A 25,720-nucleotide genomic window follows, 5' to 3' on the forward strand; every position below is an offset into this window, starting at 1 on the left:
TGAGACAGGATTGTGTCGAGGCACAGATATAGGGAAGGGTACCAAAACATTTCTGCAGCATTGAAGGTCCCCAAGAACACAATGGCTTCCATCATTCTTAAATGAAAGAAGTTGGAACCACCAAGACTCTTCCTAGAGCTGGCTGCCCAGCCAATCTGAGCAATGGGGGGGGGAAGGGCCTTGGTCAGGGAGGTAACCAAGAACCCAATAGTCACGATGGTCACTCTGACAGAGCTCCAGAGTTCCTCTGTGGAGATGGAAAAACCTTCCAGAAGGACAACCATCTCTGCAGCACTGCACCAATCAGGCCTTTATTGTAGAGTGGCCAGACGGAAACCACTCTTTGGTAAAAGGCACATGACAGCCTGCTTGGAGTTTGTCAAAAGGCACCTAAAGGGCTCTCAGATTATGAGAAGCGGAAGCCACTCCTTGGTAAAAGGCACATGACAGCCTATGAGAAGCGGCAAGAGTCTCTGGTCTGATGAAACCAAGATTTAACTCTTTGGCAGGAATGCCAAGCGTCACGTCTGGAGGAAACCTGCTACCAAAGCATGGGGAAGCATGGTGGTGGCAGCATCATGCTGTGGGGATGTTTTTAAGCGACAGGGACTGGTAGACTAGTCAGGATCGTGGGAAAGATGCAAAGCAAGGTACAGAGATCCTCAATGAACCTGCTCCAGTGCGCTCAGACTGGGGCGAAGGTTCACCTTCCAACAGGACAACGTCCCTAAGCACATAGCCAAGACAACACAGGAGTGGCTTTGGGACAAGTCTCTGAATGTCCTTGAGTGGCCCAGCCAGAGCTAGGACTTGAACCTAATCGAACATCTCCGGAGAGACCTGAAAATAGCTGTGCAGCGATTCTCTCCATCCACCCTGACAGAGCTTGAGAGGATCTGCAGAGAAGAATGGGAGAAACTCCCCAACTCCCCAATGGGAAAAAACTATTTAATTCATTTTAGAATAAGGCTGTAATGTAACAAAATGTGGAAAAAAGTCTATAGTTCTGAATACTATCTGAATTCCCTGTAGGCATACATACTAAGCATTCATAAAATGTATGATTCAATATATATATATATATATCATGGGGTAAAAGAGACATTATTTGCACTAAATTATATTCTATCAATTATTTAACCGGTATGTAAGATAATGCTTATATTTATGCATAAAGATGCCTTCCCTTATTCACAAGGCATCTGTAAATAGGAGATTGAATTATTGCAATAATATAATTATGTATACAAATAATATAATATAATTATGTATACAAATATGACTAATACAGAGACCACACCTGATGGCACAGTGCAGCTTATGAGACATGCCAACTATTGACCCACAGTCTTTTATTCTGTAGCCTAAACAAGAATTATATTATAGGCCTATAATATATATGTAAAAACGTGTATTATTTTTAATTAATGCATAGCCTAGGTATTAACTATAGCCTACTGTAATAAACCCCTTACAATTAAATGCCACTCTTTACCCCTTTGTCATGTGAAAAGTGAAAAAACACATTTGCACCACATTTAACTTTGGTTTTATAAACATCAAAATAGCATATTTAGTCAATTATTCGAATGAGTGCTTTGGATAGGATGGATCCTGTACAGTGTAAGAATGTGCCATGTAATCTGTATGAATTTAGCTTTGCTTTTATATTATAGGGCCTTAAGAGAACTTTAATCACATTTCCCTATAAACCTCATGCTGTGTTATAGTGAATCAAATCACCTGCCTAGCCTAACAATGAAGTAAACCTAAACATAAAATCGATGGGGGTGTACTAGAATAGAAAAAAATAGAACATATACTTTAAAATGGGCTCTTGACATGTTTTTTTCTTTTCTTTTGGGGGGGAATGGACATGACAAAATAAAGAGCAATAATGACTTGAGACTGTGTGGGAAGACAAGGGAGGGGCTTATAAAGTATCAACTTGAATGTTGTAGCTGTTGAGGCGTGCACCAATGCAAACCCTCACTAAACTAAAGGCAAACCTTAAGTTACTTTCATACAAGCACTGTTTATCAGCTTATCCGCACTTACATACGGAGCTCCGACGTTCGATGTAAAACGTAGTTCCTTCGTTAGAATCAGACTGTTGATTCAACGTTGTTGGAGAGGTGGGTTTCAACTCCTTCGTTTTCTCCCTTAGGAGTGTGGTAAGAGGGAAAGAAAGGACAAGAGAGCGAAAGGACACGAAAAAGGCAAAAAGGCTATCTGAAACATGATCTACATGTTGTGTCTCATACTGTTTGTTCCACGTGTGTTCTCCTCATCGACACGTAAGTACAAAACTCTGAAGTGTGATATTGTGAGAAGCCGACTACCAAATTTACCATAAGCCCGTTCCGGGTAGACTGATTTGAAGGGGAGGGGCGCTACCCCATTTGTCAACAAAAAAGTTACATCTAATGTACATGGTACAAGTCTTAACAATGTGTTAGATACATTGTATGTGCATTGTGTAAAGAAAGGCACGGAACACAAGACTCACTGAATCACAGGTGTCCAGACTGTCCACATGTGTACTTGCCAAGTTCTCAAATGTTTGACCTGTAATAAAAGTAAATTACATATATTTATACAGTAATGAATGAACAGATGATGAGTGATATTTGAAGATGTCATACTTCAAGATTTTTTGCTGTCCAAAATATAGGGCATTCTGGATTTGCCTATAAATGGTAAATAATTGGTAATAACTACTTAGGCTCTGTCTAATGCAACAAGTCTGCAAAAACGTATTGTAAGATGATTATGGCATTATACATCTTTGTGCATGACTAAATGTAAACTATTTTCCATTGATATTTCACATATTGAAATCAACAGGCTATTCTGTGACAATCTTCCACAGACAAAGTGAATGCTGAATCATTTTATATCTACTGTATTGCTTTTCATTATAATGCATTATTGGACTCATATAGCACTGAAATAACAGAGAAATGTGCCACAACGGTTTTCAAGTTCAACATTTCAAGTTAATTTGAAATTCCTAATTTGCAATGTTGCTGTGAAACATACAATTAATTTACCCCATTTGAGTAGCTATACATAAAGTGGAAATATCAGTGCACACACTGAATTCAGCACAAAATGTCTCACACCCAGTCCTCTTTAGCCCAGTCAGACTCATAGTGAGCAGCATATTGGCACATATGTTAGATAGGTTGTCCACCGCCCACCAAGAGCACACTTAATAAACCTTACATTAACCCTTGAATCTCCCCCAAAGGAACCGAGTGGTAAAATACATTTCAAACAGTATCGCTTCTCCAGGCATTTCTCATGAAGCATTAATCATAAGACAAGAGTCAGAAGAGTAAAGGATTAGTGAGGATGGAAAAGCATTGAAGAATTTGACCAACCTTGTCTGACCTCTCCAAGTGATCTCCCAACAGTTTCAGCCCAGGACCCATAAATCCACTTCATTACTCTCAGGCCATAAATATCGCCAGCTCTTCTCCGAATGTTCTCCGAGTGTTTGCACTCAAAAAAATAGCAAAGGTTGCTTATGATTCATTATCTATTCACTCTGAACAGACATGAGATCAAGAACAAACCTTTTCAAGCAAATCAAATCGAAGTTTATTGCCATACGTGTTAAGCCATCATCACCTCTAGGAGTGCAGCCCATATAAAGTAAAGTGTGTCTGTGTGTCTCCCCCCCAGAGGTGGCTGTAATCTTCCCCCAAGACCCAGCATTGTGGATGGGCTCCAGCCTAACGGCCACGTGCACAGTGAGCCCCGAGCGGGGGCTGCATGCCAACACTATGTACTGGACCCTTAACGGGAAGAGACTCCCAAGTAGCACCTACGGCCTGCTGAGCACCAACGGCCTCAGTGTCACCTTGCACCGCCTCAACGGCTCCCAGCAGCAGTCTGGGGACAACCTGGTGTGTCACAGCAGAGACGGACATGTCCTGGCTGGCTCCTGTCTGTACGTGGGCAGTAAGTGTCAGGTTGGCCCTGGAGGCCTCAACCACTTCTTCTGGGGACAAGTTGTCAGTACATTTAATCCACAACAAAATTATATTCCCCCTCCAGATTTAGTTCCTCCTTAAATTTGGGTGAAAATCACAAATCTCAACCAATTCTGTGATGTTCTGAAAAACTGTATTATGACGTTTCATGGTGCATTAAAAGGGGTGTGCTCAAAAGGACAGCGCTGTGGGGTAACAAGGAGATATTGGCAAATGCATTTGTTTGTTTGCATCAGTATTGTCTGAGTAAGCAGCTCAGGGCTCTGCATTTACAAAGAGATTATTGTTTTTTTTGTGCCTTTTTGATGATAAACTGTGTGTTTGCTATGATTTTAAAGAACCACTGAACACTCCGATTGGCACGTGTTTTTCTGTTGCTCATTATTGGCACGTGTTTTTCTGTTGCTCATTAGAAAAACAAGATTTCAGTGTCGGAGGAGTGTTTTCTTACTGATTCCGCGTACGGTTAATGATGTTTGTCCCCCATGAGACACTGTAGAAGCAGATTATTTCACTTCCTCAAAATCCCCAGAATTAATCTAAGATAACTAAAATAAGAAATCTGTAGTTCATTTAGACGTTTTTGCCAAATATGTTTTAGTTGCGCAATTTTACATCTAACTACGGTGTTTAGTGCAGTTTTTCTCAAGTAAAAGATGTACGACATGTTGTTTTATGTAAACAAAGTCGGCCTGCTGGGCAGGTCTGTCTCATTGTCTATGCTATTGGATAGAGAGCAATTACTGTATCTGTTCACCCCATGTTAGAGGGCAAATGTATATCGTCAAATCAAAACCCAACCATAATTTACCCATTGTGACGCACAGATGTTCCATACTCCGTTTTAGACAAGACAAAATAATCCTATTTACACTTTGCAGTCAATTTTGACACTAGAATAACTATTTCTGACTTATATCGATGTCACGTAGGTCGTTTTCAAAGGGATTCATTGCTTTTTAAAGGTAGTTGCTCTTTAAAGCCTGTTATTTTACCCCACTCTAATCTGTAGTGTCTCCCAGCACAGTATGTAATGCTGTCTTTGAATCATACCCCAAAGCCTCAGTTTAGCTGCTCAATAGGTTGTAATCAGCGCCACTACTTTGCTTCTCTCTCTCCACATCTGTGTTTGATAGTCTATCATTGAGAGGAAATGAGACAGGCAGCTGAATCCTCTAGCCTGTCGTCTGAGGTTAAGTAATGTGCCAGTGCATGGGTGTCAAACTTACTCTCCACTGGCTGGGTCCGAGGCCACAAAAAAACAATATATATAGAATTCTTATTTTTATTTATTATAAATATTTTTGGGGGTTGGGGGAAACGAACTCAATACACTTTAAAATGACTAAAACCAGATCTAAACTGTTTAGAAATGTTAATGGACCTACATTCATACAGTGTCTTGACCGTGTCCAGCCCACTAATAATAGCCAAAATGAAAGCTAGACAGTCAGGGAGCTTCGAAATTGTTCAAAATGATGGAGAGAGGAAAATGTTTTGCTAATTTTGACTCTGAGGAACTATAACCAATTTTCAGTGCAGCCCTCCGGACCTCGTTGAACACCGAATGTGCCCCCCAGGGCAAAATGAATTTGACACACCTGTGCCAGTGTATGATTATGGGATTGAGTGACCATTTATACCCATTGTGATAGGAACTATTATAGTGATGTATTTGTTGTGGTTCAAAACCACTTTGTTTAATTCATGCTAGGGATTATGAGTGACACTGCATGCTTTGTATGATACACAACCACTGTGATTAGTTACTGAGAGAACCATGTATTCTCACTGTTAATATGCAGTGCCCCCGGAGAAGCCGGTCAACCTAACCTGCTGGTCCCGAAACACAAAGGACCTGAGCTGCAAGTGGACCCCCGGTGGTCGGGGTGAAACCTTCATCAAAACCAAATACACCCTCAAGTACAAATTGAGGTGAGAGCCACAGATGTCCAGCATCTCCCAGGTGATCACCCAACCCACCATAATTTCTGCTTAGAAACAATGATAGATGCATCACCTGGAACACAATTACTTTATTTGACTCACTAGAGGCCTATGTCATTCTGATGAGGCATTTCTAAGACTGCAATTGTGCCTTTTGTACTGCAGATAGATGTGTAATGGACTTTCATTTGATTCGTAATGCCCCTTGTACTGTTAACATTTCATGGTCCAGGGCACACTAAAAATGATACGCTTCGCTATTTGTTGGCAGTACATAATATTGACCATTTTAGTACAGATATGATTGTCTTCACGTTGCTGTGTGTTCTGTGCAGGTGGTACGGGCGAGAGAGAGAATGTGAGGACTACAGCACGGGGAAACGCTACACGTGTTACATCCCCCGGGACTTGGCCCTCTTTACTCCCTACGAGATCTGGGTGGAGGCGTCCAATCAGCTGGGGACTGCCACCTCTGATGTCATCACTCTGGATATTCTGGATGTGGGTAAGTGGAGTGAGCCTTTGGCCCAGTCTCCCTCCTGCTCCCCAGCCCGCCACACCCCGCCCTCACCAGAGTGCCAGAGTGGGCAGGGCATGAAAGTGTCCCGTCACCATAGTGACAAGAGGGTGTGATAAATGCTTCCGCTCCCCCGTGTTACATGAGTCCTTCATGAGCCCATCCTTTCCTTTTTCTCTCCTCTCCTCCTCGCCTCACTTCACTCTCTAACTCACCACCAGATCTCCTGCATATGGCTAACACACTTTCATGTGAGAAAGGAATTTTATGTGTTCTCAATCCATCCCTATAACAATATCATCGATTCTGGCTGTGATTATAAAAGATAAACTGACCTGTCGTAAAAGTTCACTAAAAACCAGACGTTTGGAAAAAAGTGATACACAAATGATGATGGATAGATAAGGTTGAGGACACAAAACTAAATATCACTTGTTAATTCCAACAACATTTAGCTTGGCCTTGGTACATTTTGGTGTTGTATTGTTGGAGTAAGCCAGCTTACAACACTAGTTTATGGTAAAAAAAGATTATCATTAGCCAAATGCTGCAGTATTGTCTAGCTTTAGGATTAAGGCGTGTCCCTGTGAGTAGAAAGAAAACTGTACGCAATTGATCTTTGTGTTGGTCTGCTACATCCCTACTGTACCTGACACATCTAGAGACCACAGGTAGGTTGGTCGGAAGGCAGAGGATCCCTATAACATGATGCATCACTAACCTCTTGTTTCTTCACCCTCTCCACAATGGAAACAATAAGCTGTGGAATTTTTCTGTGGAATCTTCCATGATTTTCTGCTCCCCCAGGGGTGAACTTGGTCAAACCAATAAAGTGCATCAGTAAACAAACAACAAGGCAAACCTGAAATGAAGGGAGCTATAGATTTATAGAAAATCACAAATGGGCTGCTGACATTTTTATATGATTCTCTCTCTTTCTCCCTCTCTCTTCTCTCTCATCCCCCCCCCCCTTTCCCTCTATCAGCGGCATCAAAGTCATTTACTTCTTTGAGAGCCTTATTGCGTAGGGAAAACATGTTTTTTTAATGCTGGAGCGAGGGACAAAAGTACTGTGTGCATAAATCATCAGACTGGGGAGAGAAGGCAGAAACAGACACTGACCTCATTACCCTGCTTCCATAACTACACTCATTAAAAGGACTGGGAGAGAAAGCGAGAGAGAAGAATATAGGGGGGAGGGGGAGAAAGAGAAGGCGAGAGAGAAGAAGAGAAAAAGAGCAGGAGAGAGAGAAGGAGAGCGAGGAGTAGAAGGAGAGAAAGAAAGAGAATAAGACAGTGAGATAGAAAGGAAGGGAGAGAGAAACAATCAAATGCAGTGGATAGACTGTGAAATAAAGTGAATTTAAGGAGAGAAGCAAAGTGTTCTGTCAGAGTACATGAGGGAGACAGCGTTGGTGCTGGACAACAGTACAGCCCAGCCCTGACATTAAACATTCATCACCATGTTTTATTCAAGCTTGGTGGCTGTGGTGTCTAGATATACAGTGCCTTGCGAAAGTATTCGGCCCCCTTGAACTTTGCGACCTTTTGCCACATTTCAGGCTTCAAACATAAAGATATAAAACTGTATTTTTTTGTGAAGAATCAACAACAAGTGGGACACAATCATGAAGTGGAACGACATTTATTGGATATTTAAAACTTTTTTAACAAATCAAAAACTGAAAAATTGGGCGTGCAAAATTATTCAGCCCCCTTAAGTTAATACTTTGTAGCGCCACCTTTTGCTGCGATTACAGCTGTAAGTCGCTTGGGGTATGTCTCTATCAGTTTTGCACATCGAGAGACTGACATTTTTTCCCATTCCTCCTTGCAAAACAGCTCGAGCTCAGTGAGGTTGGATGGAGAGCATTTGTGAACAGCAGTTTTCAGTTCTTTCCACAGATTCTCGATTGGATTCAGGTCTGGACTTTGACTTGGCCATTCTAACACCTGGAGATGTTTATTTTTGAACCATTCCATTGTAGATTTTGCTTTATGTTTTGGATCATTGTCTTGTTGGAAGACAAATCTCCGTCCCAGTCTCAGGCCTTTTGCAGACTCCATCAGGTTTTCTTCCAGAATGGTCCTGTATTTGGCTCCATCCATCTTCCCATCAATTTTAACCATCTTCCCTGTCCCTGCTGAAGAAAAGCAGGCCCAAACCATGATGCTGCCACCACCATGTTTTACAGGGTGGATGGTGTGTTCAGGGTGATGAGCTGTGTTGCTTTTAAGCCAAACATAACGTTTTGCATTGTTGCCAAAAAGTTCAATTTTGGTTTCATCTGACCAGAGCACCTTCTTCCACATGTTTGGTGTGTCTCCCAGGTGGCTTGTGGCAAACTTTAAACTACACTTTTTATGGATATCTTTAAGAAATGGCTTTCTTCTTGCCACTCTTCCATAAAGGCCAGATTTGTGCAATATATGACTGATTGTTGTCCTATGGACAGAGTCTCCCACCTCAGCTGTAGATCTCTGCAGTTCATCCAGAGTGATCATGGGCCTCTTGGCTGCATCTCTGATCAGTCTTCTCCTTGTATGAGCTGAAAGTTTAGAGGGACGGCCAGGTCTTGGTAGATTTGCAGTGGTCTGATACTCCTTCCATTTCAATATTATCGCTTGCACAGTGCTCCTTGGGATGTTTAAAGCTTGGGAAATCTTTTTGTATCCAAATCCGGCTTTAAACGTCTTCACAACAGTATCTCGGACCTGCCTGGTGTGTTCCTTGTTCTTCATGATGCTCTCTGCGCTTTTAACGGACCTCTGAGACTATCACAGTGCAGGTGCATTTATACGGAGACTTGATTACACACAGGTGGATTGTATTTATCATCATTAGTCATTTAGGTCAACATTGGATCATTCAGAGATCCTCACTGAACTTCTGGAGAGAGTTTGCTGCACTGAAAGTAAAGGGGCTGAATAATTTTGCACGCCCAATTTTTCAGTTTTTGATTTGTTAAAAAAGTTTGAAATATCCAATAAATGTCGTTCCACTTCATGATTGTGTCCCACTTGTTGTTGATTCTTCACAACAAAATACAGTTTTATATCTTTATGTTTGAAGCCTGAAATGTGGCAAAAGGTCGCAAAGTTCAAGGGGGCCGAATACTTTCGCAAGGCACTGTAGCTGTAGTGTCTTTACAGTGTGGTACAATATTTATGTTTCTCAGAGGGGAGAGTGCTTTCAGGTACACTTTGTTGGGGTCATCCAAAGGATGCTGATCAGTCCACTACTTGTTCTGTCAGAAGTACAGAACATAATCTTCTGCAAAACCTTAAACAACGAAGATTGTATACAGTATTTTAGTGCTTATGAAGCAGTGCTGAGAGTGTGATATACTCTTTGTACTGAGTTTTGTGTTCCGTAGTCTTGGCATATAACGACACAGCTTTGTGACTAACCTGTGTCTGTGTCCCTGTTGTTTCAGTGACTACAGACCCTCCAGACAACGTCCATGTGAGTCGTGTGGGGGAGCTTGAGGACCAGCTAACAGTGCGTTGGGGCAGCCCTCCGGCACTTAAAGACTTCCTCTTCCAGGCCAAATACCAGATACGTTACCGACTGGAAGACAGCACTGAATGGAAGGTAGAGTAGTACTTTATTTCAACATTCAGACACATTTCTCTCTCTCTCTCTCGCTTTCTCTCTCTGTCTCTATGATTCAGAAACCCGATGGCATCTTTTATCTGTGTAAATATTTGAGATGCATGAGTGGCAGGTACTCTCGAGGGACTATAGAGCTATATTTTGGCTGTTAAACCAAGCTTGTGCATGCTTGTTTGTGAGTTCTGTTTCCACTGAAATATACAAGTGCTATGTGTGAAAATCTGATTTATACTACCGAACGTGTGAGCGTGGTGGTTAATAGCTTCACTGTGAGCGTGTTTTTATATGTTTCCTTTGATATTGCGCTCAGTTGGTGGATGATGTAGGTAACCAGACATCGTGCCGGCTAGCAGGGCTAAGGGAAGGGACAGTATACTTTGTCCAGGTGAGGTGTAACCCAGTGGGGATCTACGGCTCCAGGAAGGCTGGGATCTGGAGTGACTGGAGCCACCCTACAGCTGCCTCCACGCCCCACAGTGGTGAGTAAAGATTTACATAGCTCTTGAAGGGGAAGGATATTATAAGGGCTTAAATAGCTTCATTAGCATTTAGTTAGATCAGACATAGAGTATATTCTTGCGGGGGTAATTATGACATTCGTGAGCACTTGTTACATGCGTTTTCAATGCTATTAAGGGGATATTAATAAAAATGATCTTCAATAGTGCACATTGGAGATATTATTGTGGGAGATATGTCGTAATCTTTAATACTTCCCAAAGTTTATTATTAGATCAAACAGTGTTATTATAGCTCATAAGCCATGGGACATAAAAACTACCCACTAATAATCAACCTTTCATTGCCAAATAAACCAAAGAAACAATAACCTCATCCCAGATTAGGCTTCAACATCCTGGGAAAATGAGATCCAAACCGTATGTGACCCCAGAAAGCCAAACATCAAATGACACGATAGAGATCTTTCATCCAAGGATTAAAGAACTCAAGCTGAAATTGCAAAGAGCTGAGGGGGACATCTGATAGATAGACTTCTTTTTCACTTTCGTTAGCCTTGAAAAATTGATCAAGTTGAAATGCAGTCTGTCAGTTGCACACAGGGAATTAACACAGAGTGGAAACAGATTTGGGGAATACAACAGCAGATAATGGGTTACATAGGTTATGTGGTATTTACTTCCAATGGGGAGGAAGTTGTTATCAGGCTCTGTTGTTTGCCATGGAGTATTGGTTGTGGCAGGCTTTATAATAATGTTGCCCTCTACACTGGATGTGCACCAGATCCATTTTGTGAATCCCTTCTATTGTAGTCATATCAAATCTATTGTAATCAAATGGACTATTCTCAATACGCAGCAGAATGACCTTTCACGATAGCCAGAGCCCAGAGGTCATGCTGAGGTCCTAGCCCTGTGTGAGCCACTGACAAATCTGGTCCCAGCTGGTTTAGTTGTAGGAAGAGACAGTGGGTTCAATTCCATTAAACCTGAATTGAGGTGTTTACGCGATAGCTCTTTTTCCCCATGGTCAAACAAAAACACATAATGGTCCAACTACTGCAGGTAGTGCGTGGACAGCATGCAGGAGCTATCCTCTCTATCTAACCTTGTCCTTGACCACACTGCTGCCTTCCTTCTCCCTGGGCAGAGCCGCTGCAGAGTGGGTCATGTGACCCCAAGTCGGGCGAGCAGAACTCCACCCTGCGACGGGAGCTCAAGCAGTTCTTTGGCTGGGTCCGCAAACACGCATGCGGCTGCAGCGGCATGTCAATCAAACTCTACGACCAGTGGCGGGTGTGGCTGCAGAAATCTCATAAAACACGCAACCATGTAGGTAAGAATAATATCCCCTTTATTTCTGTTCCAGCTCAGCATAGGCTTCACGGTTATGCACCATGATTATGTACTACTAGGCTACTGTAGCTCCTTATCACAACAACACCCTCTGTTGTCAATGTGTTGAACTCTGCATACACCCCTATTCTCTGACCCCCTTTGTCCTGAATTGTACTTTTGTGTTTTGCGATGTGGTCAGCGTTTTGGAAGCACACAGAACCATTTCCCTAGAACTGGTTAGACTTTCTGAAGTCTCAGTCTGATGTTTTATGTTCAGGTATGTGTGCGGTTTCCACTTTATTGGCCCAGAGTACAGCATAAAGTTGATATCCGCTCAGTTCTCCAAGTCATGAAATCTAATTTTATTACATATTTTAATGGCATAGACTTATGATCTTCAGTCGATTGCCACAACAAAGGGAAATGAGCATGTAAATATAATTAACAACCACTATAATGTGTTCCTTTTGTGTTTTGTCTCTCTGTGACGTGAGGAGCTTGTTTCACAACATAACTGAGCCCAAATGGCAGCCAGGAGGACTGAGCTCACCGCTAAGCCACATCCTCTGTTCGCCCCCTGAACCCAATCGCTGGTTGTTATGCTACTGAGGACAAGGGAACTGCCCGAGTCTTTTATCTCACCTGATTTGTGTGGTGTCCCTGAATAATGTCTGTGTTTAACTGCTCTGACAGGCGTATATTGATTAACCTCAGAGAAAAAAGGAGCAGTTTAACTGGCTATTACCAATACGCAATTGGTGTCAGTATGATAATGATATGAATTTCCATCCTTTGTCTATTTAATTATCCCAATATTAAGCATATGTTTTCTCTTTCAGATTCTACAATGCGATAAATCCTAACACATGCTAAACATCATTGAAGTATTTTAACAACATTCACAACAGCAACTGAGAAACTGTCTTAGAAGGCCACTTTGAGGCCTGTGGGTAAAAGCCATCCAACACTCTGGATATTCCAGCATTTGGTCACACACAGCAACTTTTTTTTGTAGGAATCCATATGGAACAGAAAAAGAACTGATGCGAGACGCCAGCGTTACACTACTGTCTGCAGCCCAGGATTCAAATAGAGTGGAATCACTCTTTGCTCAGATACCAATACCTATCTCGAAGAACTGCTCGATCCCCTCCTCTCCACACACACTCTCTCTTACATACACATCTCCGGGGAGTGGCAAAGAGGAGAGCCTTTCTCTGATCACTGAGTGGGAGCATGGAAACGTTTCTTAATGTAGCATTAGTACATGTTTGACTCAGATGGCCATAAATCATCTTACTGACTACCATCAGATCAGACACGTAGTGGCCAGCTTCACAGACTTTTACCAGAGAGACAAGGGCATTACGCAATCCTCCTGGAATGTCATATACAGTACAAAGAACTTCACTAATTCAGCTCCTGTTCAGAAAACTCAATCACAGAACATTTGTCAGCATTCTAGAAGATGAATGTACTTTCATAATGTATTTCCATTCTAACCACTTTAATAGCCACACAGTTGTCTAAGCTATGTGTCAATGCAATTTAATTGTATGGGCCTTTTACTGGCAAAAACATGGTTGGTATGCTAGCAAATGCTAACACACCATTTTGTAGATTGGCTTTGTTGCAGTAATAGCAATTGAGCTTGATATATTTTTGGATTGAAGTCAGGTTTGTGGGTCACCATGACCAAAGCCCATTCTGCAGTTTGTTGTTAATATGGAAGTGTTCTCTTGTCCTGAGGGTTTGCACCACTCTGGATTCCTCTTATTGAAATGAAGTGGCATAAAGTTTAACTGTATATACTGTGTCTGTGTGACTGTGCGGATTAAGACATTTTTATATTTTTTTATCTGCATATTTAAGAGATCCTAAGTAATATGTCTCTCATTAAGTTATGTTCAATTATCAATAATAATTATGAATATGTCATAGTTTGACCATTTTTGTCTATAAAACAATAAAAGAATGACACTTGCCTTGGAATGTTTTTTATTAAGAAAGCAATTGTCAGATTATTGAAGTATATTTAAGGCCAAGGCAATATTTGTATCCTTAAAAATATTTACAGGACAGGAGAAAAAATATATTTTTTTGCTAAGGCCACACAGGCATACACACACAGAGACACGGTATGGAATGACTCTGGGATGCAAGAAACTGCAGCAGTCAGGTGGCGTGAGGGAGGGATCAATAACTTAGGCAAATTAATACAAAGAGGAAAGTTGTAGCAGAGCAGTCCATCAATCCCTGTCTGGGCAGCAGCCTCCAGGGAGTCCCCATCACTACGACTCCTCCTAGTCGTATTTAAAGTTCTGCAGGATCTCACTCAGGGCCTCTTTATTTTTTATGATGCTGCAGGAGGGGAGACAGAGGTATAAGAGGATTGAGTGCATTCCTGTGAGTAGTCTGCATGCAAACAGCAGGTAGGCCTAATGAAAAATGACATCAGTGATCAGACATGACAATGGAGCAGCTTAACGAGACACTGAGCTGCTTCAGCAGCTACAACACTCCATTTTTAGAGTCAGCTCATTGAGGGAATGGGTGGGTCAATGGGGAGATAAAGCCCTGAAAGCAGGGGTAAAATCTGCACTTACTCCTGCTTGATCTCCTGGATCTTCTCCTGACAGCCCTCATCCACTGGGTGATCCTGAGCCTTCTGCTTTGCCAGCTGCAGCTTGGCCGTCTGGACAAGACACATCAGACATGTGCAAACCATTTATCAAACGTTGAGCTGGAGCAATCAAATGTTAATACTAGCCCGTGCCTTGCCCAGAAGGAAAGCCGATGCCAGACATTTAACATTGGGAAAATTGATAGTATGGAAAATGAAAGCCATTATTTAAATCTTGTTAAATTCTCCTGTTTACTGCCTGAGATTCTGCGCTTCACATTACAATTGTGCATTACGATGTCAGATCCGTAAGAAGTTTCTCTACTATTTGAGACATTTGTTGCATGATACCTTCTCTCGATTGATAACAAGAATAATGTCTGACCCTATGCATCTCTAATTTACCTAGTCATGTTCCATCCCTGAACAATGAAGCAGAAAATACAGGATATTTGTTACATTCTCAGAGGACAAACCTGACCCCTTGTGGCTGACTGGAAGAAGTCTTGTGATGAACCTTGGAGGTCATGCATTATGGAAGGATGGGTTGTTCAGCAACAAAAGCGATGTGTGCGCAACCGTGGACAAAAACAGGCGTGGTTGGCTTAGAATCAAAGGATTGTTGACAACATGTAAACTACAGGTAACTGCCAGAATAAAGGAAACCATTAGGAATTCAAAGTATATTGAAAGCAGGTGCTTCCACACAGGTGTGGTTACTGAGTCAATAAAGCAATTAACATCCCAACATGCTTAGGGTCATGTATAAAAATGCCCAGTTGCCCAGTATTTTGGCTACCATGGCTAGAAGAAAAGATCTGACTTTGAAATAGGTCTCAAAGGCAAATAGGGGGTTTAAAGTGTGTGTGTCTGTTACCAGGTCGCAACCCAATTGAACACTTGCAATGAGCAGCATTTCCTGTATGACCTGGGGTTGTATGTGTGGGAGGGTGTGTGCTCTCTCTCTCTCTTTGAAGAATAGATGTCTTACTCTGGTTAGAAAAGCAAAGTCAACGTACTTCTTGAATTGTGTATCTGAGAGGGGTGGAAATCCAGCTCAATTCTGGAATGTGGTCAAGTCTTTGCCCCAGCAGGTCATGACATGCCTCTGCTCCCATAACAGACACACAAATGACATTGTTGGTGCTTTTAATTACCATTTAGCCTCCGCTGGCCATCTATTTGACAGAATGGTTTCTGAAAATACCTCAAGTTCCACTAGAGGGAGTCCTATATTCACCTCTTAACATGGCCTGGAAGTGCATCATTCTCTGCTCTCACCCTTTTTTCCCCCATTTGAACCATTTTATGTCAATTATGTATTAAGTGTCTTGCAAAACATTTGTGTCAACAACAACAAAAAATACACACGATCCCTTTCTACTGCAGTGTTCTGCCCCCCTCATTTTAGAACCTTTGACTCACATTTTAATTTAACAATTGCTTCTGGTGCTATCCCTAATATCTGGAAGGCAGCACATGCCCTCCCCATTGGTGGAGATCCTGACCTAGATAATTACTGCCCAATTTCTAAACTAATCTTGCCTTGCAAAAATATTAGAATCACTGGCAAACTGTCAAGTACCTTTTATAACTTAAATTATATTCTTAATGTGAACCAGTCTGGTTTTGGACCTGGATATAGCACAGTTTCTTAAATATTATACTAAATTGCTTAGATCATAGGATTCACTGGGCTGCCATATTTACAGACCTATCCAAGGCCTTTGATACTGTTGAGCATCCCCTACTCATTCAAAGGTTGTCTGAAATGGGCCTCGACCAGACGTCTTGCAAGTGGTTTGGAAACTATCTGTCAGACAGGACACAATGTGTGCTTTCTGATGGTGTCAAGTAACCTCGATATTACTAAAGGTAACCCGCGGGGGTAGATTTTGGGACATCTTAACTATTTATACAAATAATATTGGTCAATCTGCAAAAACCTGTAACAATCACCTGTATGCAGATGAAACCTACGTATGCTATTGCCCCTACAACTGACCAGGCTGTTGGAGTTGCAATTCCGCTTTGCAGAAAATCCTTGTTGATTTAAACTTAGTACTTAACGCATGTTGTTTTCTAATTCTCTTAGAAATATTTCAGATGGCTTACACATTTATGCATTGGATGGTTCTTTCATCCTATAAATATCTGGCCTTTTGGGTTGACAATAATTTAACATTTTAAAAAATGACATACGGAAGAGCTAGTTAAGAAGCTGAGATTTAAAGGCTTATTTTATATACTGTAACTAGATCATACCTCTCCCTAAACAGCAGGAACCAGATTGTACAGTCAACTTTCCTGTCAGCCACTACTCTTCAACCTTTGGATGCAGTCCACCATAGTGCCCTTCACTTTATCACACGTGTTTTAATACACATTACTGCATCCTGTATCAAAAGGATGGTCCTCAGTAGAGTCCCGTAGATCACACCATTATTCCCTCTTTGTTTACACAAGCTTCCAACCTACCTCACTTCACTGTTAAAATGTAAACATATGACACGCCAAACCCGTTCACAGGGATGGTTAACTCAAGGTTCCACAACTACGCACTGATTTAGGTCAATCTGCCATCAGTTTTGGTGCCCCCATTTTTTGAACAGCCTACAAAACTCCCTACATCTTGACTCTCTGGTGCCTCTAGGGAAGTTCAGGACTTTCATGTTGAGAATTTCAACTGTTTGGATGGAATAACTGTATTTGTGGTGTTTGAAGCTGTAGTGTTGATTATGTAATTTGTAGTTAATTTATTTTTTATTCATCATTTTGAATTTGTTGTACTGTTGTCCTCAGGGCACCATTGTAAATGAGACCCTGGTCTCAAAGTTAAATAAAAAAATAAAAACACTTATGGGAGATTCTGGAGTGGCGCACGAGACAGCATTTTCCACCACCATCAACAAAACACCAATGATGGAATTTCTCATGGAAGAATGGTGTTGCATCCCTCCCATTGAGTTCCAGACACTTGTAGAATCAATGCCAAGGCGCATTGAAACTGTGCTGGTGGTTCAGTGACCTATTGAGGCCCTTATGTTGGTGTTTCCTTTAGTTTGGCAGTTACCTTTACATTTCCTCTTCAAATATTTATTGAAAACATAAATACATCTGCACAATGAGCACTTGTCTCTTAAACACATCGTTACAGATGTTGGTTAGCTGGCCCAAAGGCTGAACACCATGATTTGAATTAGGTGTGATATTAATGGGCTTGAATAAAAGCATGCACATACTGTAAATTGCCAGGACTGAAGTTGCAGAACACTGCATTATTGTACATGTACTGTCAATATACACTTGTTCAACTGAAGAAGATTCATCAAAGCTGTATAAAACTCAATGGTTGACATCCATATGTAATCCCTAAGATCCAACATCTATCAACATCTATCAACTAGGCACTGTTACAGCAATATGGAGCCTGCACTTCGGTTCAGTCCCACTAAACATGGAGTAAAAAAATATGTTACACAATTAGTTAAGCCAATGTTAATACCAATACAATCTTTCAATTCATGAGAAGTGAGCAAGTGCACACGCACGCAGGGGGGAGAAGGGTAGGGGTCTGTTGTGTTCTTGCCATCTCCATTGAGCATAGTCAAGCCATTTTGTACATGACAGCATAAACAGACTGGCAATCAGGCTAAAGTGTACTGGGTAAGAGAGACTGACTGTGTTTCAAACTCAAAGTAGACAGCCCTCAGCCCTTGAATCACATCGTCACATCCGAGTGTACCTTAAAATGTCCCTTGCCCAAGCAAGGGAGAGTGATGATCGGAGAGGCAACGTCCTTGGTGGAAATCTTGAAGTGGAGCTTAAAAAACAACCACCCTAAAGCTATTAATGTACCTACTAAGCTAACGTATCTAGCTAGCACTCCTGTCAGGAAGTTAGCTACAGTTACCCATAGCCGGCTAGCTAGTTTTATAGTTAAATATTTTTTTCCAATAAATTTCAAAAATATGTTTATGAATCTAGCAACGTTTTACAGGCTCCTCATCACGAGACTAAGCCAATTTGCCAACGCTAAAGTCAATGTATATATACTACCGTTCAAAAGTTTGGGGTCACTTGTTTTTGAAAGAAAAGCACATTTTGTCCATTAAAATAACATCAAATTGATCAGAAATACAGTGTAGACATTGTTAATGTTGTAAATTACTTGTAGCTGGAAGCGGCTGATTTTTTAAATGGAATATCTACAGTTGAAGTTGGAAGTCGGAAGATTACATACACCTTAGCCAAATACATTTAAACTCAGTTTCAATCAATCCTAGTAAAAATTACCTGTCTTAGGTCAGTTAGGATCACCGCTTTATTTTAAAAATGTAAAATGTCAGAATAATAGTAGAGAGAATTATTAATTTCAGCTTTTATTTCTTTCATCACATTCCCAGTGGGTCAGAAATGTACATACACTCAATTACAATTTTAAATTGTTTAACTTGGGTCAAACATTTTGGGTAGCCTTCCACAAGCTTCCCACAATAAGTTGGGTGAATTTTGGCCCCCCTGACAGAGCTGGTTGTAACTGAGTCAGGTTTGTAGGCCTCCTTGAACGCACACGCCTTTTCAGTTCTGCCCACAAATTTCTATGGGATTGTGAGGTCAAGGCTTTGTGATTTCCACTCCAATACCTTGACTTTGTTGTCCTTATGCCATTTTGCCACAACTTTGGAAGTATGCTTGGGGTCATTGTCCATTTGGAAGACCCATTTGCGACCAAGCTTTAACTGATGTCTTGAGATGTTGCTTCAATATATCCACATCATTTTCCTACCTCATGATGCCATCTATTTTGTGAAGTGCACCAGTCCCTCCTGCAGCAAAGCACCTCCACAACATGATGCTGCCACCCCCGTGCTTCACGGTTGGGATGGTGTTCTTCAGCTAGCACGCCTCCCTCTTTTTCCTTCAAACATAACAATGGGCATTATGGCCAAACAGTTCTATTTTTGTTTCATCAGACCAGAGGACATTTCTCCAAAAAGTACAATCTTTGTCCCCATGTGCAGTTGCAAAACGTGGTCTGGCTTTTTTTATGGCGGTTTTGGAGCAGTGGCTTCTTCCTTGCTGAGCACCTTTCAGGTTATGTTGATATAGGACTTGTTTTACTGTGGATATAGATGCTTTTGTACCTGTTTCCTCCAGCATCTTCATACGGTCCATTGCTGTTGTTCTGGGATTGATTTGCACTTTTCACACCAAAGTATATTCATCTCTAGGAGACAGAATGCTTCTCCTTCTTGAGCGGTATGACGGCTGCATGGTCCCATGGTGTTTATACTTGCGTACTATTGTTTGTACAGATGAACGTGGTACCTTCAGGCGTTTGGAAATTGCTCCCAAGGATGAACCAGGCTTGTTGAGGTCTACAATTTTTTTGCTAAGGACTTGGCTGATTTCTTTTGATTGTCTCATGATGTCAAGCAGATGCACCGAGTTTGAAGGTAGACCTTGAAATACATTCACAGGTACACCTCCAATTGACTTAAACGATGTCAATTAGCCTATCAGACAGAATATTTTAAAGCCAGACACTCAACTAGTCTAAATGCCAGTTTTATTGGTTCTTTAATCAGTACAACAGTTTTCAGCTGTGCTACCATAATTGCAAAAGGGCTTTCTAATGATCAATTACTATTTTAAAATTATCAACTTGGATTAGCTAACACGTGCTATTAGAACACAGGAGTGATGGTTGCTGATAATGGGCCTCTGTAAGCCTATATAGATATTCCATTAAAAAAATCTGCCATTTCCAGCTACAATAGTCATTTACAACATTAACAATGTCTACTGTATTTCTGATCAATTTGATTTTATTTTAATGTGGGGAAAAGTGCTTTTAATTCAAAAGCAAGGATATTTCGAAGTGTCCCCAAACTTTTGAACGGTAGTGTGTATACACACACACACAGCAAAAAAATAAATAAACGTCCTCTCACTGTCACCTGCGTTTATTTTCAGCAAACTTAACATGTGTAAATATTTGTATGAACATAAGATTTCAACAACTGAGACAAACTGAACATGTTCCACAGACATGTGTCTAACAGAAATGGGGTTGGGGTCAAAATAAAAAGTAACAGTCAGTATCTGGTGTGGCCACCAGCTGCATTAAGTACTGCAGTGCATCGCCCCCTCATGGACTGCACCAGATTTGCCCGTTCTTGCTGTGAGATGTTGCCCCACTCTTCCACCAAGGCACCTGCAAGGCACCGGACATTTCTGGGGGGGGAATGGCCCTAACCCTCACTCTCCAATCCAACAAGTCCCAGACGTGCTCAATGGGTTTGAGATCCGGACTCGTCGCTGGCCATGGCAGAACACTGACATTCCTGTCTTGCAGGAAATCACGCACAGAATGAGCAGTATGGCTGGTGGCTTTGTCATGCCCTTTACAATGAAGATCTATGAAGTTATTTGGATTTTTACAAATTATCTTTGAAAGACAGGGTCCTGAAAAAGGGACGTTTCTTTATTCTTTATTTATTTATTTTTTTAGCAAGCTAGCTATATACAGTGGGGCAAAAAAGTATTTAGTCAGCCACCAATTGCGCAAGTTCTCCCACTTAAAAAGGTGAGAGAGGCCTGTAATTTTCATCATAGGTACACTTCAACTATGACAGACAAAATGAGGAAAAAAATCCAGAAAATCACATTGTAGGATTTTTTATTAATTTATTTGCAAATTATGGTGGAAAATAAGTATTTGGTCACCTACAAACAAGCAAGATTTCTGGCTCTCACAGACCTGTAACTTCTTCTTTAAGAGGCTCCTCTGTCCTCCACTCGTTACCTGTATTAATGGCACCTGTTTGAACTTGTTATCAGTATAAAAGACACCTGTCCACAACCTCAAACAGTCATACTCCAAACTCCACTATTGCCAAGACCAAAGAGCTGTCAAAAGACACCATAAACAAAATTGTAGACCTGCACCAGGCTGGGAAGACTGAATCTGCAATAGGTAAGCAGCTTGGTTTGAAGAAATCAACTGTGGGAGCAATTATTAGGAAATGGAAGACATACAAGACCACTGATAATCTTCCTCGATCTGGGGCTCCACGCAAGATCTCACCCCGTGGGGTCAAAATGATCACAAGAACGGTGAGCAAAAATCCCAGAACCACACGGGGTGACCTAGTGAATGACCTGCAGAGAGCTGGGAGCAAAGTAACAAAGCCTACCATCAGCAAGGGCATTGAAGCTGAAACGTGGCTGGGTCTTTCAGCATGACAATGATCCCAAACACACCGCCCGGGCAATGAAGGAGTGGCTTCGTAAGAAGCATTTCAAGGCCCTGGAGTGGCCTAGCCAGTCTCCAGATCTCAACCCCATAGAAAACCTTTGGAGGGAGTTGAAAGTCCGTGTTGCCCCGCAACAGCCCCAAAACATCACTGCTCTAGAGGAGATCTGCATTGAGGAATGGGCCAAAATACCAGCAACAGTGTGTGAAAACCTTGTGAAGACTTACAGAAAACGTTTGACCTCTGTCATTGCCAACAAAGGGTATATAACAAAGTTTTTAGATAAACTTTTGTTATTGACCAAATACTTATTTTCCACCATAATTTGCAAATAAATTCATAAAAAATCCTATAATGTGATTTTCTGGATATTTTCTTCTAATTTTGTCTGTCATAGTTGAAGTGTACCTATGATGAAAATTACAGGCCTCTCTCATCTTTTTAAGTGGGAGAACTTGCACAATTGGTGGCTGACTAAATACTTTTTTGCCCCACTGTACTTTTTTCTGACGTGCCAAAAATGCGGCCTTGTAGATTCAATGTGACACTCCACAGCCACCAGAGTTTGACATGACTACAGTTTGCATTCTATTGTCAGTCATAGAAATACCACAAGTGACCAAAGTTGTTCACTTGCTCCCTTGAGCTAAATCAAGAGCTGAGGGGGAAACGTTAGGGAATTGAACCACTTAAGATGACAATCAAACTGCATCCGGTTTCAACAGGGATTCCCCGAAGGAAAGTAGCTAGCGCAAGGGCTGAGGGGGTAAAAATAAAATGTTTGGACTTCAGCCCCTGTTGACCAGCTCAAAGCTTTTGCTTCTCCTTACTATGCAGCTTGTCTAAGTGTCCAGAAAGCTCTGGACAGGCAAAGTCCTGGTGCAGCCGCTCCTTGATCTCCAACACCTTCTTCAAGAGGCCACAGAAAGCTTGCGTTCTCGTCCACCAGCTGTCTGTAGTGGTCAAAGTCATAGTGGGGCCCTGTCCTCATGTATGCTTCATGGCCTCTGGAGAGAAATAAACATGATGATAGTTAGACCACCTTCATCAACCTACTTTAAGTGAACAGAAAGGCAGGAGGTGCATCTATGTACCAATTTTGAAAAATCAACTTACTCATTGAAAAGCCTTTCAGCTTGAACAGCATACAGTCAATGGGCCAATGCTTGAAAGTCTGGGTACCTAGGAGAATGGACATAATGTGAACACAAAAGTTAGTTAGCATATATACCTATATTATAACTATATTTGGGAGCTGGTGTTAGTTAGATTAACATAGTTACAACATGTTTTGCAGAACTTGGCAATGTCCATTTACCTACCCCACTGGGTAAAGACGTAATTTCATTGAAATGACGTGGAAACAAAGTTGATTCAACCAGTGTTTATTAGCTAACTAACTTTAGTTATTAAACGATATTGTTATAGCTAGCTTGATAGTTACACAGCAATGTGCCTACTTGGCATTGTAGCTAGCTTCTTGCCCTGTCTATTGCTCACTTGGCCCACGCGAGCTATCTAGCTTTTATATACAAACTGCATGTTGTTGCCTCAAATGTACTGCAACAATACACAAACTTACCATGGAAATGATCTTGAAAATGTCGATGTACAACTTGGTTAATACGTGAGGTGCAAACCAGTAGCACGTTCCCAAGAAAGCTAAGGTAACTGAGCTAAACGACTACCGCCCCGTAGCATTCACTTCCGTCATCATGAAGTGCTTTGAGAGACTAGTCAAGGACCATATCACCTCCACCCTACCTGACACCCTAGACCCACTCCAATTTGCTTACCGCCCAAATAGGTCCACAGACGATGCAATCTCAACCACACTGCACACTGCCCTAACCCATCTGGACAAGAGGAATACCTATGTGAGAATGCTGTTCATCGACTACAGCTCGGCATTTAACACCATAGTGCCCTCCAAGCTTGTCATCAAGCATGAGACCCTGGGTCTCGACCCCGCCCTGTGCAACTGGGTACTGGACTTCCTGACTCAATCATCAAGTTTGCGGACAACACAACAGTGGTAGGCTTGATTACCAACAACGACGAGACGGCCTACAGGGAGGAGGTGAGGGCCCTCGGAGTGTGGTGTCAGGAAAATAACCTCACACTCAACGTCAACAAAACTAAGGAGATGATTGTGGACTTCAGGAAACAGCAGAGGGAACACCCCCCTATCCACATCGATGGAACAGTAGTGGAGAGGGTAGTAAGTTTTAAGTTCCTCGGCGTACACATCACAGACAAACTGAATTGGTCTACCCACACAGACAGCATCGTGAAGAAGGCGCAGCAGCGCCTCTTCAACCTCAGGAGGCTGAAGAAATTTGGCTTGTCACCAAAAGCACTCCCAAACTTCTACAGATGCACAATCGAGAGCATCCTGTCGGGCTGTATCACCGCCTGGTACGGCAACTGCTCCGCCCACAACCGTAAGGCTCTCCAGAGGGTAGTGAGGTCTGCACAACGCATCACCAGGGGCAAACTACCTGCCCTCCAGGACACCTACACTACCCGATGTCACAGGAAGGCCATAAAGATCATCAAGGACAACAACCACCCGAGCCACTGCCTGTTCACCCCGCTATCATCCAGAAGGCGAGGTCAGTACAGGTGCATCAAAGCTGGGACTGAGAGACTGAAAAACAGCTTCTATCTCAAGGCCATCAGACTGTTAAACAGCCACCAGTAACATTGAGTGGCTGCTGCCAACACACTGACTCAACTCCAGCCACTTTAATAATGGGAATTGATGGGAAATGATGAAAAATATATCACTAGCCACTTTAAACAATGCTACCTAATATAATGTTTACACACCCTACATTATTCATCTCATATGTATACGTATGTACTGTACTCTATATCATCTACTGCATCTTTATGTAATACATGTATCACTAGACACTTTAACTATGCCACTTTGTTTACATAGTCATCTCATATGTATATACTGCACTCAATACCATCTACTGTATCTTGCCTATGCTGCTCTGTACCATCACTCATTCATATATTTTTATGTACATATTCTTTATCCCCTTACACTTGTGTATAAGGTAGTAGTTTTGGAATTGTTAACTAGATTACTTGTTGGTTATTACTGCATTGTCGGAACTAGAAGCACAAGCATTTCGCTACACTCGCATTAACATCTGCTAACCATGTGTATGTGACAAATAAAATTTGATTACTACTAGACTGGAGTACAACTCCTTTATGCTTTGCTTGAAAAATACAAATTTACTAAATAAATACCCTACCATCTAACACTACACTCACTAATTTCAAAATTATATAAAATTACATTAAAACCACCATACTCCACTAATTGAATGTATTTATTCCTACCTCATGCCATCATCCTGAAAGGATGGGACATCACACCCTGTAACTCTTCTGATGTCAAGTCTCGCACACCCAAATACCTCTCTGCACCTGTCACCACAACCTCCATTTTTTTGTGACTTCGGTTCCATCCCTGCAGTACAGTTGATAACCATTGCTATAAATGCTAAAAATCCAAACTTACTGAAACGTATCACTTTTGTCCTATCCCTCTGTACTGGTATACCTCTACTACTCTCACCACTCCTCCCCTTGCCCATCTTCCTCTACTTTCTTCACTGCCTCAGCATGACAACTTCTGCACTACTCTAACCCTGGAAACCTCAATCTGCATCTCTCTCACACGACAATTTGGATCCCCAGCTCCATGGGCACCCCTACAATTAACACATTCCATTACTTTCCCCAATACTACACATTCCTTTGTCTTTGTCACATTCCTACTACACACGCTCCCTCCTACACACGGATGCCATATGCCCATAAGCTTGACATCTGTAACATCGTAATGTATTTGGCACGTACAGGATAACTTTTATATCCTAACTTCACTTTGTCAGGCAAAGACTCATCTTCAAAACTCAAAAGAACAGACAAT

At 41.7% G+C, this 25,720-nt stretch overlaps 1 protein-coding gene and 1 pseudogene across 5 annotated transcripts; one reads left to right on the forward strand and one right to left on the reverse strand.

The window, feature by feature from the left end:
• The first annotated feature begins 1,851 nt into the window (after positions 1–1,851).
• On the forward strand, positions 1,852–13,862 carry crlf1b (cytokine receptor-like factor 1b). Of its 5 annotated transcripts, none has more exons than XM_021603845.2 (8): positions 1,852–2,297; positions 3,691–3,969; positions 5,807–5,936; positions 6,284–6,453; positions 9,903–10,060; positions 10,392–10,560; positions 11,690–11,875; positions 12,717–13,862. In XM_021603845.2, exons 1-8 carry the CDS (start codon positions 2,240–2,242, stop codon positions 12,731–12,733), a joined length of 1,167 nt encoding a protein of 388 aa, XP_021459520.2. In that variant the 5' UTR covers positions 1,852–2,239; the 3' UTR covers positions 12,734–13,862. The 5 variants fall into 5 exon arrangements, with proteins under 5 accessions (XP_021459520.2, XP_021459519.2, XP_036833952.1 ...); XM_021603844.2 differs by having other exon boundaries at positions 12,893–13,862; XM_036978057.1 differs by having other exon boundaries at positions 11,690–11,871.
• A 306-nt stretch (positions 13,863–14,168) lies between these two features.
• Positions 14,169–25,130, reverse strand: LOC110522984 (annotated as a pseudogene).
• Positions 25,131–25,720: the final 590 nt, after the last annotated feature.

The sequence above is a fragment of the Oncorhynchus mykiss genome, chromosome 5 (genome assembly GCF_013265735.2).
Source record: "Oncorhynchus mykiss isolate Arlee chromosome 5, USDA_OmykA_1.1, whole genome shotgun sequence".
Classification (NCBI taxonomy): domain Eukaryota; kingdom Metazoa; phylum Chordata; class Actinopteri; order Salmoniformes; family Salmonidae; genus Oncorhynchus; species Oncorhynchus mykiss.